Here is a 15,178-nt window from a genome sequence, read left to right on the forward strand (position 1 = left end):
TACGATGGAGTTTTACTCAGCAGTAAAGAAAGATGAAATCATGAAATTTGCAGGTAAATGGATGGAACTAGAAACTGTTATACTAAGTGAGTTAACACAATCTCAGAAAAAAAATCGACATATGTTCTCCCTCATATGTGTCAAGGTACCTTTTTGTCCCAACTCCGTTTTCATTTCCATTCTCCCTTAGGAAGACTTTCCTGGTTCCAGAGGTAATTTATACTTTGAGTCTTCAATGTTATTGGTCTTTTCATTAAATCGGTGATTGATTGAATGCAGAGCTGGAGATTGAACCCAGGGCTTCACATACATGAAGCAACCACTCTACTACTGAGCTGTGAGTCCCTGACTTCTTGGTTCTGTTTACGTGATATCTGCTTTATATTATCTTACCAGACTATTATTTTTTGATCCTTGTCTTTGTATTTTACTATTTTATATATTTTTACTATTATATATTGTACTATTATCTATTTTACACACACATATATATGGGTGGTTGGGGGGTGGTGCTGGGGATCAAACCCAGAGCCTTGTGAATACAAGGTAAGTTCTTTATCACTGAGCCAAATGCCCAGTTAGAGTGTATGTTTTAGACTCCAAGTAATTGTCAAGGTGGGCATCTCTAAATTCCTTATGTATAGTTCCTAACAAAAGTCAAAGGAGAATTTTCTGGAGTTACATATTTTAAGGGTTTTGTATAAGTTAGATTCATTTTTAGTAAGTCAATATTCCACTTTAAAGAAATTAGCAAACAAAGCAAAATTAAAAACTGCTATGATATGTGTCCCCTGAAGTTCACGTGCTGGAAACTTAATCCCAAGTACAACACTGTTGGAGGCAGCCCCTAAAGGGAGGCGTTTAGGATGTCAGCTCCATCTTTGATGAATTACTGCCATTTTAGCATGTTTGACTCTGTGAGCTCTATCTCTTGTGTGTGTGTTCTTCTGCTCTTCTGCATTCTGCTACAGAATGACTCAGTAAAAAGGTCCTCACCAGATGCAGTCCCTTGATCTTCATTCCCAGTCTCTACATCTATAGGAAATAAATCTCTGTTCTTTAAAATTACCCAACCATGAGCCTGGCATGGTGGTGCATGCCTTTAATGGCATCATTTGGGAGGCATTAAAGGCAGGAGGATTGTTGTGAGTTTCAGACCAGTCTGTGCTGTGTACAAGCCTAGGCTACAAAGTAAGAACCTCTCTCACATCCAACCCTTCCAATTAAAAAAAAGATTTATTTTTATTTTAGATCTATGAGTGTTTGCCTGCATGTATGTATGTGTACCATGCATGTGCTTGGTGCCTGAGGCCAGAAGAGAGTGTTAGATCTCCTGGAACTGGAGTGACAGGAGGATGCAAGCCACCTGACATGGGTGCTGAGAACCAAAATCAGGTCTTCTGTAAGAGCAGCAAGTTCTCTTAACTATTGAACCATCATCTCTCCAGCTCTCATACTCAGAAGTTTTGATCTTATTCATGTTTTTTTTTCCTACAACATGCTAATGGGGGTGATTATAAGAAAGAATGACATGGTCTTTTTAGTAAATCTCTAGTTTATTCTTTTCCTTTTCAGAAAAACTGAAGTTTGGACAAGACTTTATAGATAACTATTATATAACTATATTAGTCACACAATGGCCAGATCTAATTCTCACTGGACTAAGAAGAAAGGAATAATATATCATGATACTAGAATATAAGTGACATCAATTTTATACAACTGAATTAATTTTTGTTTATATATTACTAAAGAGAAGTGATGCAGAAAGTCTTAGAATTGAAAATGAAAACATAACTGCAAAAAAATTACATGTACTAAAAACACACGTATCAAACTGTCAGAAAAGAAATGAACAGCTTAAATCTAACTGATTGGGTCAAGATACTGAAGTGCTTACAATGAGACATTTTCAGCAATACCTTTGGATAATTTTTCTTTTGGCTGGGAAATGACAAGTGTCACATCTTCAGGTGCATTCTGCAGAATGTCCACTGCAGCATGGTGGCTGACCCCCTCCAGACTTACACTATTCACAGATATCAAACGGTCTCCTGGAAAATACACAATCCAGTATTAACGACAAAGAAAAAGGGATGTCAAGTCTTAGAAATGCTGTCCCTTTCTCGGTATTTTGTTTGCTTAAGTTCCATTTTTGTCCTCTGTGCAAATTCATGCTTTAGGAAGTACTTGGGAAATTATCAAAATGCAAAGTACCTGGCTGTAAGCATCCATCCAAGTCAGCTGGTCCTCCAGGGGTAACTGAACTGATAAATACACCTAGATCCAGTCTGCCCATCTTTTCCCCACCAATAACTTGAAATCCTGTAAAATAGCACATTTAAAAAAAAGTTTTTTTTTTTGATTCTGGTTCTTTTAGTGACTAGTAAGTTACTTTCTTGAAACAAATATAGATACTTAGATAAAATATGACTAAGACTATTAAATCTGGGGGAAATATTTCTTTGTATATCATCTTTGGTATTTAGAAATTGGGAGTGAAGGATGGTGATAGGTTGGGGGTGAGCATTTAGTATCTTAGTCAGAGGTGATGCCCAGGAGAGGGAGGATGGACAAGGGCATGAAAATGCCACAATCAAACCTGTTTATATGCTAATGAAAAAAAAGATAAATAAAACAAAAGCAAAAACGGGAAAGCGATGGCCAGTGGTGCTTCAGTATTAATGCTGTGTCAGTTCTTCCTGTGAATTTCCATGGACTTTTCAGCACCTCACAGTGACTCACCTAAGCCATGCTTTGTGTCTTTTTTCAGGTTCACCAAGGTGATCTCCCTTTCTGGTGACGATATAATGCTCCATCTTTTGTATAGTATATCTGTTAAAAATTTATAATTTTAAAAGAAAATAAACAACATAAACAGGCATTAGGATGATCAGCTTGTTCTGAAATAACAATAGCAAAATTATCAATAGATTGATCAATCACTTAAAAAATCTTAAAGTTTCTAGTATTATTGTCATTTTAGAGTGATTTATCATTTATAAGCATAGTGCATCACATTTATTCTTAACAAAGCATTCCCCCGAAACAGTATGTTTCAATTTAAATGACTAACTGAATCCCAAGAACATAAGTGATTTGAGCAGTGTTACTCAGCCAGTACCACAGAAGAACTGAATCCTCAAACTTAGATTTTCTGATTCCATCTTTCTGCTACATCACAGCTGAATGTTTCAATTTGACAATAATCATATTAAGTATTTCCTTCAAATAGTTTGATATTTTATTTACCATCGGCAAAATATTTTAAGCACTTGAGTAAAATAGTAGTAAGAAGAAACTGGAATTGTTTTTCTAAAATCTCACTAATAATGACTTATTTAGCATATCCACACTCAAAGATTTTCAAGTACCATTTAGCGGATGAGAAATGGCAGTTTTAAATTCAACATTATAGCTGGTATCACCACTGAGAACAATGGCTTAATATTTAGTAAAGGTAGTTAATCAGATTATCTAAATAAACTTCAGCAGCAGGATGAGAATTTGTTTTTCTAGTTTCTACTTTTTTAAAAAAGTAGGCTAATCATTCACAAACATCTTGATTAAAACACTAAATATGACATTTAATCACCATGTTAATTCAGTAGATTAATATACTTAAAAATTCAAGTATGTAGATACACACGTGTGCGCGTGTGCGTGAACACACACACACAAATAAGTAACACTGACTGCTATTTGACAGGGTAAATTAGTCTGTGTATGAATGTGGCCCTATTAGTGGCCACCTTTTATCAGAAAGATATTTTTTATGAATTGAGTTTTCAAATTCAACTTTACATAGTACTCAAGCATATTGAAGTTTTTAAAAAAGAACAGAGATCATGGCATCACTAATGCATAATTCACAATTTCCTTAAACCTCCATACACATTTTTCTAATAACCAAGTGACTATGAATAAAGACATTTTTTCTATGTATTCCAACTCAAGCATATTGAAGTTTTTAGAAAAGAACAGAGATCATGGCATCACTAATGCATAATTTACAATTTACTTAAACCTCCGTAAAGATTTTTCTAATAACCAAGTGACTATGAATAAAGGCATTTTTTTTCTTATGTATGCCAACATATAAGATCATCCATGGACTTAAAATTGTGTTAATATGTTATCATAACTGCCACTTTTGTTACACAATATGCCCCAATGTCTAAGTGATGAAAAAGTGATACTTCAAATTCTAGAAATAGATTCTTATAGTCTAAGGAAACATTATTTCATCTTAAGGACCATTTTAATATATTTGTTGTTCCCTATAGTGCATATGTTATTTTTTAAAATATTTTATTATTTTTGAGTATGAGTGTATTGCCTGCATGTAAATAGGTGCATCCATGTCATGTAGTGCTCATGGACATCAGAAGAGGGCGCCAGATCCCCTCGAACTTACAAGTGGTTGTTAGTGTCACTACGAACGTGCTGGGAATTGAACCCAGGCCCTCTGCAAGAGCAGCCAGTGCTCTTAACCACAGAGCCATCTCTCCAGCCCCGTATATGCTATTTTTAAAAATCTGAAACTTATCTATAATTAATAAGGATAGTAAAATTTGGTATCTCTAATAACTTTATTGATAACATGACACAAAATATCAATGGATAAAGTTATGAGGAGTCATCTGTATCAAGAGTCCTAAGAAAAGTTCATTGACCCATTTTTTTTTTAATGTGTATGAGTGTCTTGCCTGCCTGTATGTAAGTGTATCCGTGTCATGCAATGCCTGTGGAGACAGAAGAGGGCATCAGATCTCCTGGAACTGGAGTTATGGATGGGTGTTAGCTTCCATGTGGGTGCTGAGAACTGAATTTAAGTCCTCTGCTAGAAGAGCCAGTGATCTTAACCGCTGAGCCATCTCTCCAGCCCCCATCCATTATTTAATGCCCAGCTTTAATAAAATTATCTAAACATCCTCAATTATTTTGCTCTAAAATAGGCAATTAGCTTTAGTTTTCAGCTGAAACAAATATAAAACAACACAGAACACAATCCATAAAACCAAATCAAACAATGAGGCCAAATTAAAAATTGAAATCAGTGAAATGTTTAAGTGAGCTGGTAATTTAAAAAAACAAACAGATAAAATCAAAGTGCACTGTAAAGCAATTAAATGATTGCTTTGAATTTCCATCCTTTTCCACAAACAAGTATCAGATTTAAATTCTTGGTTCCCCAGACTAGGATACCTGGAAACTGATGAAGTTCATTATCCTATTTGATAAGTCCAAATGTGTGTAGTTAGCAGAAAAGCAAATTCCCTGGCAGTATGGACAGAATAATAATAGTAAAAAAAACTAGATTGGGGGAAATCATGGCTCCTGAGTTATTCTCTTGCTCATTAAGAACATAAAGGTATTTAACCTTGCTAGGTTTTAAACGCAAACTTTCCTCACAATTGTGATGAAAAATATACCTGATCTATATAGTCTTTCTGTCTCCAATCCATTTTCTTAACGGTCCTAATTCCTTAATGGAATGTATGCTAGATGTCATTAAGTGCTCATCCAAAGAATAAGAAACGTACTTTCTTCACTTTCACTTCTAACTTGTGTGTTGCCAGAATGGGTTATTTATAACATCTGTTGGGCTAATGAATGTGTGTGTGTGTGTATGTATGTGTGTGTGTGTGTGTGTGTGTGTTTGTCTGTCTGTCTGTCTGTCTGTCTGTGTGTCTCCCTAATTAGAAGCAAGAAAGGTTCAAGGATTCCCAACTGTGATTTCAGCACTTATTTATTAAATTATTCTTTTACCCTTCAAATGTTTACTGAGCAACTTCTTTGTCAAAATGTTATCATTGGACTTTCTGGGGAGATATAATACGGTAACATAGAAAAGTAGCTAGAAAGCAAGTGTGAGGAAGTCAAGGCCCAACTTTTCTATGAAGTGGAATGCTGTTACTGTCAGTGAAAGAGCTGCATTCCAAAGGCATTTGCCAGGCCTACAGAGAGGCCCTAGGAAGTGCTGCAGCACAGACAGAGGGGCAGCTTTTTCCTGTTGGGTGTAAAGGTGGTGATGTCAAGAAAGTAGGGTAGGATGGTCATGAATGGAATCTATACCTGACTACGGTGCAGAAGTCAGACATTCACAAAAGGTGAGCTAGCAGGAAGACTAGCTGTGAAAGACCAGGAAATACCTAGAGAATAAGATCAGAGTAGTGGGGATTGAATGAATATTTGACTAGAAAAGGAAACTCTGCTAGCTCACTCTTAAAACAAAATAACAAAAGCAGACTTTCTGCCCCATCTCAGGCTTAGTAATTTCTGAAGTGACTGATCAGCGAGGAGAGCAAGAGGGAACTGATGTGCAGCTTCAGGATACTTCTATATACTTGCATGCTGTATACAAGCTGAATGTCAATTTTTCTTCAATTCTCTTTACATAGCAGATGCTCAAAAATACCTTTTCCATCCATTTTTTTTAATCAGCAGAAGTGTATCTGAGGGAATATCATCCAAGACAATCCAATAAACTTAAAATTATCTATCTACAGTTCTACTCTGTGAATAGTTTATGAATCTCTCTGTAGCAGCTAGATATTTTAAGTATCAAGACCTTTTTGAGTTATCTTAACTTTATGAAAACAGCATGAATATTCAGCACTTTCTTAAATCCATAAAATAATTCTTTTCTCAACAATTTTTTCAAATATTTGAAAGTGAAAAAGAATCTCAACTTAAAATGTCCAGTTCTTTACGTAAAACATGCCTTGCTACACTCAGTACTGCCAACCTGGGAAACAAGTGTAATTTAGAATTATATGTCCACCCTCTATTCATTAGAGACTGCTGTTCAAATGCTGACTTTCTGGTCTTTCATGAAGTTCCTGTGTATGTTATGTAGTCTTCAATGAGAATACTTGAAATAATAGTGACGAATGGAACAGCAGGACTTTGTTCTGATAGTGCTAAAAGCTAAAATGGAGTCAAAATCTCCAGGAGTAGGGCAGAATTTTTGTAAATGAAATATAGAGATGGCTATATAAAAACAATCTAAATCAATCTGGAAGTGGTGCAATTACTTTTTCAGTAAGGAATTTTTTTTTTTTTTAAGTTATAGACACACACCCTAGTCAATATCAGGCAGCCCCAGGCCACTGATGGGAAGAGTTGGTGAGGGTATGCAGTGGATAATCTAACACTCCAGGGAAAAGACTTATTCCAAACTTTGGGTATGATGGGCCAGTGGCACCCTATTAGTATAAAAACAGACATTTCCTATTGTTATGCCATTTAGTGTGCTACCCACTCTGGTGAAGAAAATTTATTTTCTTATTTATGTGTCAGTTAAGACAACTGGACTCACACATGCCAACTATCAGATTCATACCATCCACAGAATGAAAAGCCTTCCTTTCAATCTTCAATTTACTGGCCTTCAACTTACTGAATTTTCCTGTCTGCTCAATTTTTATTGGGCACTTTTAACTTTTATTTTTAATTATAACTTTCAACTTTGTAGGCATTCTAATTAAGCTTTAGTAACAGGAAGACTAGCATTTGAAATTATATTTAATAGTCCTCGATAACTTATACCAGTGCATTATAAAATCTTACTTGTCATTGTATTACTTGGAATTAAAGACTGGTCATAAAGACACTAGCATTAATATTGGGAAAAGGTTAATTTAATATCCTTTAATATGTTACTCTGGACCAGAATAACTTCTTTTTAGGAAGTTTTTTATTCTTTATATTTTATCTTGAGTCTTATGTTTGACTTCATAAAATACATGTATTTTGTGATTTAAACACTTCAGAAAACAGCATGATAAACTTAGCCAAAAGTCACTTTCAACAGTGGATATTTTACATATTTTTGTTTTATTCCTATATGAGGAATTGTAACCTTTGGAAAGGTCGAGTGATTTGTTTTGGAAATCTCATTCAAGGGATTAGACTCCTTTCTATATCTGTGTATTTTTTTTTTAAGAAAGAAAATATATTTATTGAGTACACTGAGGGGGCCTTGAGTTAATCAGTTAACATGAGTACTACCCGCCCTTGTCAATATCTTTATTTCAAAGTGTGGGTGTGGAAGACACATGACTTTTTTGTCTTCTCTTTCAAGTTTCACATTCTTTAAGAATCTTTGGGAACCACAAAAAACAATATTGAATAAAAATTTATCTGTACTCTAAGTAATGAATAACTTAGTAGTAAATGGTGCTCACCTTTAATTATCTCCTAATCATGTTGACCAGCAGAAAGAACACTAAAGTGAGAATAAACCCCACATCTGACGTATGGGCAAGTCATTTAACTTTCTGACCCTTTGCTGTCTTATTTGGAAAAATATGTTGATCACATTCTACTTGGAAATATTGTGAAGGAATTCTGAGGAAAACAAAGCCTCATTTGCAAGATATCTGGGGTCTACCTGATAGGCAGGTGGACCGGCCAGTCTGTAGGGGCCAGATGATGAGATGAGGCTTCAAAAAGTTTAAAGAGAGAAACATATAAATCTGTACAGGCTCATGGCTATCCAGTGCAAATTCACATTCTCTCCTATCAGAACCTAAGTTAAAACACATTGCATGCTATTGCCCGTTCCATCCAAGTTTAGCAAGGGATATATTATTACTAATAGTCAAGCAGCATCATGCCAGAGAGAGTCTATGGTGTGAATTAGAGCTTGGGTTCTGGAAACAGACTGGCTGTATTCAGATCATGGCTCCACTGCCGCCTATTGCTTTGGTTTCTCATTTGTAAAAAGAAAATAGATTTAGCACTCCCTAACAGGATTATTGTGAGGACTGAGAAATAATGTAAATGTTTAGAACAGTGTTGGGACACAGTAGACACTCCATAAGTGTTAGTCAACATTATTGCTATCATGGACATATTAATAGTGAAATTATGCTAGACATGCAGGTGATCAAAACTCAGTCCATGTAAAAAGTATGATCATCAGAAAGCTACATAGCCTGATGTAACCTTGGTAACTTAGATCCATGCATATGTTAGTTAGTTTTCCTTTTATGATATGCCTTCAGTTTCTTTGACGACTGATAAATTCAAAATGGGGATGAAAAACAAAGCAAAACAAATCCCTCAACTCTTTTTCATTTGCTGTATTTAATAAATTAACTTCATTTATAATTTTCCAAGAAAAATTTCTTCTTTTGTTCTCCGCACCCCCTCCCCCACCCCGCCAGTTTTTGGAAGACAGAGTCTCCCTGTAGCCCCGAATGGCTTGGAACTCACTATGTGGACCAAGCTGGCCTCTATCTCACAAGGATCAACTGCCTCTGCCCCTTGAGTGCTAGGACTAAAGATGTTTGCCACCATGCCCAGCAGAGAATTAATATAGGACATGAAAAACAGCATGCTGGTGCTTGAGAGTTTTGGCCTACAAAAACCCCAGTTCTACATGGTTCAACCTTACTCTCATTAATTTCCTTTGTGCCTTTATTAATAGGAAAATTTATCAAGTTTAGTTACATCACTAATTTTTTATTTTAAATTTTAATAATATGCATTTGTGTGTCTGTGTGTGGGTATGTACATCAGTGGAGTGCCTGTGGAAGTCTTAAAGAGGGTGTCGGACCCCCTGGTGTAGGAGTTACAGATGGTTGTAAGGTGCGAAGTGTGGGTACTGGGAACCAAATGCAGGCCCTCTGTAAGAGCAGTATGAACTCTTAACCCCTGAGCATCTCTCCAGCTCCTATAAATTAGTAATTTTTGTTGCAGACTTGCTTCTTTCTCACCAGGTCTTGATTAGTTTAACTTTCAGAATCTGAGAATAAGACTCTGAAACATTTTTGGAGGAAAGTAGTGTGCAGATAACAATGGAGCATTTTTTTCTACCCATAAAGCTGTTAGAAACATCAGATAACACATGCAAAAGTATTTTGACTCTAACTTCTAAAAATCTGAAAAGAAACTCAAGTACTGCCCACTCTGAGTCTCTATAACTTTGGTTTTCTTCTACCTTTCAAATATTAACATTTAAATGTATTCAAACTGTGCCCATACTACTCAGGGCAAGACTCAAAACTGGCTCATCATATGGCCTCAGGTTTCATTTGAACCCTATAGGCCTCCACACTGAGACTCTTGCTGTTAATTGTGCTGTTTCCATGTCTCTAATCATATTGTGTCCTTAATATGGAATGTATATTATCTCTGCTGTTCTCAGAAAACCCAATCCTCCTCTTGTGAGGCCTGGGTACAAGTCCTAGCATTAAAAAAGAAAAAGAAAGAAAAAGAAAAAAGAAAAAAGATTTAGCTCAAGCATCCCTTCAAATTACTGAGTTAAAGTTTTTTTTGTCAAAATTATCTCTTACCTGAACTCCTGTCTTAACCGTTCAATCAAGAGTCCTTTTCTCTAACTTTTTATCATTTACCTTCTCAGTGACAGCACAAGCCCAGGTCCCATCACACCACCATGACACTCCTTTAACTGCAATATAAGGCCTAAATCCTTGGCATGGAATGCAAGAGTCTACATGCTTATGCCCGGATTATCATGTAAGGTACAAGACAGGAGAAAGGGTCTGATGCAAAGAGGGGAAAAATATTTTGTAAACCTACCATTTTCTTTAAAAGGTACTTGGGATGAAGAATTTCCAGAACTAGGCAAAGTCATTCCTGTGGCATAAATTAAATTATTAGACATTTTATAAAATGGCCAAATATTATAGAAGTAATTTTTTCCTAATAGATTAATTAAAAAAAATCAATGAAACATTAAGGTGGCAACCTTTCTTTCATTTATATTGAGAAAAATATGTTTTCCTGAAATGTGCATACTTAATATTTTTAAATAGTAATTAAGCATATTCACTTGTTTTGCAGCATAAATTTAAACCCAAATGTATGTTTCTGACAATGACAGTTTGATACAAGAAATGTGAGATATATATAATGAAATAAGTTTTAAAAACATTTGTCCAAATGTTAAAAGAAAACTCAATATTTGATGAGAATGGAAAATTAAATAAAATTAACACAGAAAACAAGTTGACTTTCACAGGTAAATTTTTTTATTCTATGCTTTTCTTTTTGATTTTTTGAGATATGGTTTCATGTAGCCCAGGCTAGCCTCAAACACATTAAGCAGCCGAGGCTGGCCTTACACTCCTGATTCTCCTTGCCTCTATCTCCCAAGCACTGGGAACACATACCATGTACCAGCATACCAGGCCACCTATGCTTTTCTATAGGATATTTACTACTCTCCTGAAATAGGAGAGATTTTCATTTAGGATGAAATCTTAATGGGATGAGTTTACAATCTATGAGCTCTCACCATATGTAGGCATACTTTGAAAACTAGTTCCTAAAAGGCTGATCAATCTCTTAGATGGCTTTCAACACAGGGTTACCTCTAGGATAAAATCTTGTATCTTATCTGCTTCGGATTTTTATGTGATTCAATTTCAATTGATGATAATATAATCTCTGAAAGATGTGAATGCCTACATTCAACAAAGTAATGCTGTTTTCCATAATATTTATAAACTATGATGCAGAGTTCTCTTTTGACTTCATTTATTCCATATATCCCCAGTCCAATTACAAAATGAAAAAATAAGTTTTAACTTTAAGTAATCAGGGCTAAATTTTAGGCCTAAGGAGAGAGATAAGTAGTAGAGTTTGGTTAAAACAATGTCAGAGGGAATCCTTATTTTATCTCTTCAGCTGCTCATAATTCGATTGTTAGTTCAGATTTCTATGCTCAAATATCTATTCTTTTTGTTTGTTTTGTATTGTTTTGAGACAGGGTCTCCCTGTAACTCCAGTTGGCCTGGAACTCACTATGTAGACCAGGCTGGCCTTGATCTCACAAGATTCGTCTGACTCTGCCTCCCAAGTGCTGGGATTAAAGGCCTGTGCCACCAAGCCCAGCTCAAATATCTAATCTTTTTTTTTTTAATTTATTTTTTATTTTCTTTGTATGCGTGTATTGCCTGCATGTATGTAAGTGCACCCATGTTACGCAATGCTTGTGGAGGTCAGGAAGAGGGCATCAGATCTCCTGAAACCAGAGTTACAGATGGTTGTTAGGTGCCATGTGTGGTTGGGAATTGAACCCGGGTCCTCTGCAAGAGCAGTCAGTGCTCTTAACTGCTAAGCCATCTCTCCAGTCCCTCAAATATCTATTCTTAAAGACTGGCTTTACCATATTTCCCTTTTAAGATGCACAAGGCAAAGAATTACTTATCTTATAAGGTAATGTGCAGGTATATACACACATACACACATATATACACACATATGTATGGTTTCCTTTTTTAAAAAATTAGAACAGGATCTTCATATGTATCTATTGCAGGTTGGCCTTGAATTTATGATAGTCTGGTCTCAGTCTTCTCTGTGCTGGCATTATAGGAGTGTGCTACCATGCCCAGCTTTGCATAACTTCAATGCTTAAGTAATTAACAGGCCCCAAGTAGCCAGTTGGGAGAATTTGAAAAAAATTATTAAGAATTGCCATCTATCATCCATAGCAGTTTTCATAAAATAGTCTAAGGTTTTGGAGATAATTCCATACATTGTAAGCTGAAAGAGGCCTAAATATATCCTTCCACAAATCCAGCTCCATCAGAGTCCATTCTCATTGGCTTGTAGACAAAAACCAATGAAAGGCAATGAATGCAGAGCCATGTGCAAGGCTGTCTGTGTTCTCTCCGCAGGATTCTCACAGCTCCTGTGACCAAGAGGAAGCTAAGTGGTATTGGTGCTGTGAACCAGCCCTGTGTTCAATCAGATTTTGATTTGATTTGACTACTTGAGGTGTTTTAAGTTTATATGCAGTTTTGGCAGCTAGGACATGGAACCCATAGTAGTATACTGTTAGTGAATCGTTCTTTACTTCCCCAGGAGCACAAGGTATGGGATAAAGAAGATATGCTTGTTACTGCTGACCTATAGCATATGCTTGACCAGGGTCTTCAGTGGATGAGTCTGATTCATGTTTCCTCCTTTCAGGGCTTCTATTTAAACTTGCAACAGACTTTGAACTAAAGGAAAAGGAAGGTAGGAGGGGAAGTGTCAATGTGAAATTAATAAAACGTCTAAACAAAACAAACACATGAAATGTAGAATTTTCAGATATGTACTTTGGGTTAGTCAATCATGTTCTTACTTAGGAAGTTTTGTGAGTCCTGCCAAAGATTCTGTGTCAGATCTTGCCATCGGGTGGAATGGTTTTCCCACCAACTCCGCAACAGTTTGTGGTGGGGACTCCATGTTAACAATGACCTGCTTCCGATGAGGATAGAGAGAGGCCTGACTGAGATCATGGTAGGATTTACTCATCCCTCTAGGCTTTTCCTCCCATGAAGGTTTGTCACTCTTCTCTTTTGAACTGTTTTGCAATGGCTGGTAAAGCGACAGCTCTGAGCAGGATAGCCTCTTCAGAATCTCAGCTTGAACTGACAGGGGTCGAACGGCAAGTTTGTTGAGGGTGCTGCTGGCCAGACTGCCAGTGCTGATTGCTCGTCCCATATTAAATCCTCTAACAGACTCTGCTTGCAGATTCAGGCTCCTAAACGAAGCTCTCTCTACAAGGAAATAGGATTGCTTTACATGATGGAAACACTGCAATACCTTTATGAGAAGAGTTATTTTAATAAGTGAAATACAGCATGCTGGTTTTAATCAGCTCGACGGCCAGCATCAGCTGACAGCTTTCAAAGTGTGGCATTCAAGGGTTTTTAGAAGGAAGCTTGAAGGTCCTGGTTTCATACCATCGCTCCATCCTTTTAGCTTTCACTCAGTCTAAGCACATTCAGCATTTCCTGCTTCACTCAGTAACTCCCTTCTATCCTGTGATATTTGTGGCTTAGACCTGCACATCCCAAATCCCTTATGGCTTTCTTTAGAAATGGCAGTGGCATTGATAGGGGCATTTTCACCCCTTATGTTTCTGCTGAATTATCAGCAACTTAAGGATGGGGAGAGGAGGAGATGAGAACAGGATGGGTGGCCATGCCTGAAAAAGGAGGGCAGAGCTTTGACCAGACAAAAAGACTTGGATTATTATATTTTTAAAAAAGCTTAATGAAGATTAAAGTGATGGTGTACCATTTTGTGAGTATACTATTAAACCCCACTGACCTGTATGTGTCACATACAAATGTTACATAAATTATAGCTAAATAATGCTGTTAAAATCCAAAAAGAAAGGTTTTAGGGCAAATTTTTATTGTTATTTCTCTACTATGCCGATCCTACCTTCCTACCCTGGTGACTTCATGATTTAACTAAGACACAAGGGCCAGGGGAAAGTTGAAGAGTTCTAATCATTCTTCTCTTTTGGTGTCTATAAACATGGGCTCTTCCTATGCTTAAATCTCTTTCCCTACTAATTGTAGGACCAAAGCCTTCTTTTAGAGGCTAACTTTAGAAATACTTTAGGACAAGCCCTTGGTTATTCTATTTTGCATAAAAGTATTCTGACATTTGAAGATATTAGCAAAACCAATGCATCACATGCAAACAGAGGACTAGGAGCACAGAGTTTCAAATGATTTAGTGTTTGTGAATTAAGCAAATCACATCATTACAAATCACTCTCATTGGTCTCCCATGGAAAGTAGCAAAATAGTGTTACACGCTATTTGCAGTAAACCGTGACCAATATGTCAAATAGCTGGGAAAGCTTCCCTTAAAACGAAAATGTGATTACTGACTAGACCATTGGATCCCATTCTGTGTATCTTCTAATTCCTAGAAGATTAATAGTATTTCATTTCATGTGGACAAATGGAAACAGAGATTTTAATATTCATACACCAGAATTATATCATCACCAGGAAACTTCAACATTCTTTCTCTAAAATAGAAGGGGAACTGAAGACCTTGGTTTAAAAATTCCCAGAATCATCTTAAACTTAAAATATATTAGAGCAGAAAAACACTACTTCTATTTTCTTTTACTGTGAGAGCAATCTTTAAGAAGGAAAACAGAGTTAATTCAATTGCAGGGAATACCTTTACACAAAAACTTTGGCAACAATAAAGGGACCAGTTAAGTTGTTTTTGCTTTTGAGCACATCATAAACTGCTTTTCAATCCATTCACAGTCTGCTGTTAAGAACAGTCATGGGATATGAGTATAAATCACCATCTACCCCACTGCTGGACCATATTCCAGCATCACCATCAGTTAGGGGAAGACAAAGGAGCCTGTCTCCTTTGAATGCTACTG

General features: G+C 36.3%; 1 protein-coding gene across 9 annotated transcripts in view; it reads right to left on the reverse strand.

Annotated features, from left to right (window-relative positions):
- Ptpn13 (protein tyrosine phosphatase non-receptor type 13) overlaps positions 1 to 15,178 on the reverse strand; it is a 238,888-nt gene that overhangs the window by 62,422 nt on the left and 161,288 nt on the right. For 7 of the 9 annotated variants that reach the window (XM_008851752.3, XM_029555308.1, XM_029555309.1 and 4 more), the window contains 6 exons: positions 13,112 to 13,529; positions 12,892 to 12,986; positions 10,555 to 10,611; positions 2,746 to 2,835; positions 2,218 to 2,325; positions 1,923 to 2,054 (listed from right to left, as the gene is read on the reverse strand). In XM_008851752.3, the coding sequence (XP_008849974.1) occupies positions 1,923 to 2,054; positions 2,218 to 2,325; positions 2,746 to 2,835; positions 10,555 to 10,611; positions 12,892 to 12,986; positions 13,112 to 13,529 (900 nt within the window). The remainder of the gene's footprint in view (positions 1 to 1,922; positions 2,055 to 2,217; positions 2,326 to 2,745; positions 2,836 to 10,554; positions 10,612 to 12,891; positions 12,987 to 13,111; positions 13,530 to 15,178) is intronic. The other 2 variants (XM_029555311.1, XM_029555310.1) reach the window with 1 other exon arrangement.

This window comes from Nannospalax galili, unplaced genomic scaffold (genome assembly GCF_000622305.1).
Source record: "Nannospalax galili isolate Female #2095 unplaced genomic scaffold, S.galili_v1.0 scaffold405, whole genome shotgun sequence".
Taxonomy (NCBI): domain Eukaryota; kingdom Metazoa; phylum Chordata; class Mammalia; order Rodentia; family Spalacidae; genus Nannospalax; species Nannospalax galili.